Here is a 6,701-nt window from a genome sequence, read left to right as displayed (position 1 = left end):
GAGAAAGACAGAGAGAAGGTGAGAGAGAAGGTCAAAGATACTTCAAGCTTTAGAATTCTGCACGCCACAGCACTAGTCGGATCGATGGGCCAGGCTGTTGTAGGTAATGTCTGTCATGGTGATATCATCAGTTTATTGTTTTAATAACTGCTTTAACTTGCTGCAATGAAGCCCCCCCCCCCCCCAAATAAAAATGCTGACACTTTCTTGACATGTTATATTTGTAGGACTTTTTAAGTAACGCGTAAGTATAAAATGAACGACCACTGCGTTGGGCTGAATTTGTTTGCACAGCTTTACTCTGTGTGTCAGCGAAGGGGTGGGGACGGGGGGGTCGCAGCCAAAAAGCATTCTCCTACAATAACCAGATACACCAGTATGACTTTCACTGACCGGCGTCTGACCAGTCAGAGCGTGTCCTGCCGGTTTTGCAGCCCATCATTTTGATTTCAGTCTTAGTATATAATGCATCTAAGCCCCAGAGGGAAAGAAAACAGTGATGTCATGTTGTTTTGTTGTGAGAAGAAAAGACTTCAGCAACCTACACGTCCTACTGTGTCAACTGATGGGAGGTCACAGCATATCAAATACATTCACCTCAACCCATTAACACTGCCCGACGGCAGTGTACGGCCTGCAGCTCTGTGCCATTTCAGCATGTTTTATTTCAGCTTCCAAATTAACAGTAGTTCAGAAAGAGATCAGTCACAGGATGAAGGTCCTAGGTTTTGGTTTTGTAGGGACAGGCAGAATGTGTTTGAGGTGGTCTTCAGTTCTCTGTGTCACAGAAGAAGAAAAAAGATTCTGAAAGACAAAAAAAAAAAACAACTGTAATGACCTTTGTTCTTTGTTTGGACTGATCTTGTTCCTGCATCTGCCTCAGTGTAAAGAACCTGAATGGATTATGGTTTTCTTTTTTAAATCATACCTTTAACTCTCCTTCCAGAGTTCCCTGTGCTTTGCCTGGAAAGTTGATCTGAAGCTTCTGTTTGCCAGTGATTAAATGGTTTCCTGTGTTTCAGGTCACTAGGGCCTAATTAACTAAACTCTGGACAGGTTTAATTAATCTCGTCAGCAGACTTTAAAGCTTTCACAGGGAGGTTAAACACAGTGGGTTTGGTGCCGTGGGCTAAAAGTGGGAGATGAAATATCTGGTACAAATGTACTTTTAGGCAATATTGTTTTTTGTAGGATGAACTTTCTACAACCTAGACGTTGTGAACAGTGTTGTCCCTGATACTAATTACTACGATTCTTCCCCACTGTCTGCCATTGATCGGTTCATCCAGCTCAGCGTGTGACCGTTTGTCATAGCATTGAATTTGAGTCTGTTGTTTACAGTAAACTACAATATAATATGCTGTACATATATACAAATATGTATATATATGTTTGTATATATACATGTATATATGTGTATATGTGTATGTATGTCTGTATATATATAGATATATGTATATATGAGTATATATGTGTATATATGTATATGTGTGTATATATGTATATATATGTACTGTATATACATGTATATATGTGTGTGTGTATATATATGTATATATGTATATACATGTGTGTATATTTATTTTCTATTGGGGGTTGTCATTGGGTTGGGGGGATGTGAAGTTTTTAGTAGCAAACTACGCATTCTGAAAGCGCCCACCATTTTGCGATGTTTCGTTCGGATCTACTTTGTCGACCAAACACCTCATTGAGTGTTGATTGTTGGGATGAAAACTCTGCATCTCGAGGTGCAGTTTCTCTTCCCCAGCTGGGGGGGGGGGGGTTATGTTTTCGGTGGTCGGGCAAGTTTGTTGTGTTGAATTTTTTTTTTTATTGCTACCACCTTCAAACACATTTATCCTGCTGGCTCGTCCGTCTTGCTGCACTCTGTGTACGTATTCTAGCAACCCCACCCCGCAAAGAGTGGATGACTGACAAGAGGGTTCACTCCTGTGTTCACACAGACTGACTTGTTATCCAGCTAGTTTGGAGGCGAGAGACGAGAAAAACAAATGCATATGCACATGGCAATCTATCAAGACTGGCAGAGTTATTGACATCATTTTAATTTATCATGCGATAAATGTATTTATTGATCATCGTTCTATATGTGGTAGAAATGCATCACTCACAAGTCACAACAAAGATGTTTTTAGTAAAACAACCCTACTGGTGATAATGGTCATTACAGTCTGTTTTGAATCTCAGCTCCATTGTTCATCTCTAACAAGTGTTTATTTTCTCTTTTTTTTTTTGTTATTGTTTCTTTGTGACTTTCATTAGGATTTAGCTCATTAGCATTTCATCTCACTGCTTTCAAACTGCTGCCAAGAGATTCACAGTTAGCTTCAGTGATGTACAAATAATTAGATTCCATCCAGAATGACTCTCTCTGTGGCTCTGGTCCTGTCTGTTCTGTCTGTTGCTTTTTCATTTGTCCCTTCATTGACTGTTTATCTGTCAACATAAAAATCATAAAAGTAAAAAATATTGTTTTATGTTCGGCTGTGCAGTATTTCACCAAAGTATAAACACAGCTTGTATTCTCGTGTGAGTAAAAATACCCAAAGGCTGCTAAACTCTGCATTTTAGCCATATATATAGCCATATATATAGCCATATATAAGCCATATATATAAGCCATACATTTCCTAATAAAGTAGCACTTGCTTTTTAAAAGGGAGTTCCTTAGATTGTTACGTCCCACCATTGCACTTGCCACTTAGAATAAATAAATATCACCGTAATATATACATATATTTTACCTTAATATATGTATATATTTTATCTCATTAATTACAGTTTAGTTGGAATTAATTGCAATTATTTATCATGAATTGTGATTGTAATAAATCATGTTAGCGATCAATCGAGATGTATATAGTTGAGACATATATATGTGTATGTAGCTAAACATTTACTTCTGTGTGTTGCTGGAATGGAAAAAATAAGACATATTTCTTATGTGTGCTAAGAACATGTAAGTGATCTTCAGTGATGGCATCAATTTTTCTACATTTGCGTCCATCACCTCCTTAAATTGCCCCTTTTAATTTCAACAAAACGATCTGAACGCTGCTGCCGCCGAGAGCCGACGGTGTTTTATATTTCACTCACAGCCTCATAAATATTTGATGATGTTTTAAGTACAATTGTTACAGAGCTCAAGTTCAACACCACTCTCATTGATCTGTTGACTAAACAGAGGAGGACCTAATGGACAATTTGAGACGTCAAGGTCTCTTATCCTCTGTGTACTTCACCGAGAAAGCTGATAGCTGAGCTGCTGCTGCCATTAGTGGCCAAATCCTTCAGTCTGAGGTAGGAAGAGTCCAGGGAGGCATCAAAGATACCAGTAACATCTAAAAGGCTCTCAGACAAATGTCAAGATGTTTTAAAAGCTGCTTGATTTGAACACCTAATACGAACCTTTACAAGTTCAGTTTTTTTATAATTTTGTCAAACATGGAGGTGCATCACGTCTACTTAGATCTGATTTTTCAACCCTCAAAGTTAATAATTCTGAAATCACAGCAAACCTTTAATTTAAACCATGTCTAAATGGGGACCTGTTAAAAATATTGAAGCTTTGCTGAATGTTTTTAATGTGGCTCCCTGGAAAAACAACCGCAAATTAATTTTTCTCCTCAAGATATTTCAAAAACACCAAATATTAGGGTAAATTAAAACTGCTGTATTTTGAGGTTAAATCATTAGCATCTAAGTCAATAAACACATTTAGTTTTATTGTTTTAGTAAGACATGTGCCGTGTTTCTAGAATTTTTTTTTTTTAATCAAATGTAATATTCCACTAGGGCTCTTTGTTTTATCTCAAACCTCTCAAATAAAAAAAAAGCCCAAACAATTAAAATAATTGAGAAAAGTGGAGAAATGGGGGGAAAAAAGAGTTAACCAGGCTCCGGTTTTATCCTCACTTCTTTTCAGTCCGTCACATTTAGTGATGCTCGTCTGCCCAGTATGTCAGGATTAGACAGGTTGGCCTCAGCATCAGCGCACAGTCTCAGATGTTTCTGTCCTTCTTCTGTCCACCTTATATCATCTAGGTTTGAAGTTTGAGGCTTAAATACTTCAATATAACCAACGTCTACGTGAGAAAAACTCCAAGAATGTTGAAGAAAGATTCACAGAATTTAATGACGGTTTGACAAAGTCTTGTGCTGGAAATTTCTAGATTTAATCAAGTTATTTTCTACACTGGCAGAGTTACACCCACATTCTCTCTCTCTCTCTCTCGTTCTTCCTACTTCGAGTTCTACTTTGTGGCTGTTCCACCTACACAACACCGCCTCCACCAGTCTACCCTGAGTTTCACTCTGCAGAATTCTGTAATGTAATACTTAATTGAAGGTTGCATAATATAGGGTGTTACGGTGAAGCTTGAGACTTCCTGAGGGGTACCCCCCCCCCGGTCCCTCCGCTGTTGAAGGAATCAGGCAGAGCTGATGGGTATGTGATGCAATTAAAGGGGACATTTAATCAAGTAAAAGAACCTTTTTCTTTTTTTACTTGAAAAAAACCTGAAGTAAAAATGGACCTCCAGCCTCAGCATGTTGTGCTAAAAGTTATACTTCGTTGCATTGTATTTGGTGAATTACTTTTAGTTTAGTTTAATTTTCATTTAAATGTTTACAACTTATTGATTTATACCAGGGCTGTCAAACATACGGCCCGTGGGCCAAAACTGGTCCGCTAGGGGGTTTGATTTGGGCCACTTGATGCATTTTAAAAGTGGGGGAAAAAAAACACAAACTCAAACTTTTTTCAAATTATATTTCATTAAATATGAATATTTTCTATACTTTTAATTACTTGCGGGAAAAGAAGGGGGGGCATGGACTTATTGTTATTGTTATTTATAGGTAATTATGTTATGATTGGACTGGTCTGGCCCACTTGACATCTAAACCGGCTGTATGTGGCCCCTGAGGCTGAATGAGTTTGACACCACTGATTAAAATGGTTCACTGGCCTAAATATTATGAATCGAGTCCCTGTCTTCACTGCATGACATTGTACCGTAACTCAGTCTGTTACATGGTAACATATGTCACATGACCAAAGGTCATCATATCTCTAAAATAACCTGCCCCCCCCCAAGCCCTCACAGCTGCTCACTCTTTAGTACGATGTCAAAACGACATTTATTTTTTGATCTATGGGTTTATTTTAATCAAGACGCCCCCTGCAGTGCTTCAGAAGAACTCCACACATGGTTATCACGGTGTGAGTTTATTTAACCTGACAACAGTTCAATCTTTGTTCTATATTGCAGCAGGGATTCCTACATAATGGAACACACTCTGAAAGGTCTTGACACAGGATGTTAAATAACGTAAGAACAGAGTACAGTTTAGAAAACTAAAGTAGACACCCCTCGTTTAAATGTCACACACCTACACGTTCCCCCGACACGCGTTCACCTTTTCACACTGCACTTCATCAGCACTGAACCAGGCCTCTTTGTGAATCGTCTCAAAGTGCTCTACCTACACACACACACACATACAGTACACGAGCGCTCGCAGTGAAAGGAGCAATAACGAGATCCAGGCTCTACCTTTTGACGGCATGGAAATAACTATCATCAGTCTCATCCTCTCCCTTTATTCTGTCGCCGGTGCTTTGTGATTGGAAATAAAAGCCATTTGTAGCCATTTAGCACCATTTTATTTTTGTGTTATGTTCCACATCTGATGGTGTTAAAGTTCAGATTGAATTCTTAACTGATTTTTAGGGGATTCCTGAAGTGGCCTGGACTTTTCAGAAAGTCAAGAATTCACTGTATGTTTTTGTTTTTTTACTTCTTACCTCCTCACAAGTTTCATAAAATGTTCTTGCTATATGTATATACATATACACTGTATGTATATGTGTACATGTATATATCTATATATGTGTATCTATATATGTATGTATATATGTATGTATGTATATATGTATATGTTTATATATGTATATATGTATGTGTATATACATATGTATATGCATACATATGTTTATATATATATATATACATACATATATCTATGTATATACACATATTTATATATATATTTTTCTGTATTCTGTATGATTTCAATATATATTTCTCAAGCACAAACAGGGCGACAGCAGCGGCAGCAGCGGCAACATTTATTGGTCTCTTTTTATCAAGCTTAAGATGATTAAACCTGTTTCCACTCGGTGCATTTACCACTGTATTTAACTGTATTTCCATTCCACTTCTTACAAATCAATTTTTTTTGTTTTTTCTCAGATGTAGCTAATGGCAGCACAGGCTACAGGCCCCCTCCCAGGACCAAAGAGGTGGTGATAAATGGACAGACAGTCAAACTAAAGTACTGCTTCACCTGCAAGATTTTCAGACCCCCACGTGCCTCCCACTGCAGCCTGTGTGATAACTGTGTGGGTGAGTGTCAGTCACGTCCTCTGTATCAGGGCTAATGCATCAGGGCTTTTGTCGTCATCAACAGAGAATTGTTTGTGTCCACAGAAGTGTGTTTCACATCACAAACGGTCCAAATCCAAAACCATCGTCAGGCATTTCTGTAAAGATTTTCTTAGATTTCATACATGACAAAAATTTCTTCTTTTAAATTTTCTATCCTTACTCACAGATTTATTAACATTAAAGATATATGTGTTGTTTTGCCCATGAACTAAAATGTATTATTGTTAT

The 6,701-nt window shown here is 37.8% G+C and overlaps 1 protein-coding gene across 4 annotated transcripts in view; it reads left to right on the top strand.

Annotated features, from left to right (window-relative positions):
• The window catches only part of zdhhc14 (zDHHC palmitoyltransferase 14), a 37,217-nt gene that overhangs the window by 15,237 nt on the left and 15,279 nt on the right, over positions 1-6,701 (top strand). For all 4 annotated transcript variants that reach the window (XM_008319083.3, XM_008319162.3, XM_017037906.2 and 1 more), the window contains exon 4: positions 6,279-6,431. In XM_008319083.3, coding sequence (XP_008317305.1) covers positions 6,279-6,431 — 153 coding nt within the window. The remainder of the gene's footprint in view (positions 1-6,278; positions 6,432-6,701) is intronic.

The sequence above is a fragment of the Cynoglossus semilaevis genome, chromosome 1 (genome assembly GCF_000523025.1).
Source record: "Cynoglossus semilaevis isolate Cse_v1.0 chromosome 1, Cse_v1.0, whole genome shotgun sequence".
Lineage (NCBI taxonomy): Eukaryota > Metazoa > Chordata > Actinopteri > Pleuronectiformes > Cynoglossidae > Cynoglossus > Cynoglossus semilaevis.
Note: the sequence above shows the minus strand (reverse complement) of the source record. Positions and strands in the feature narration are given on the sequence as shown.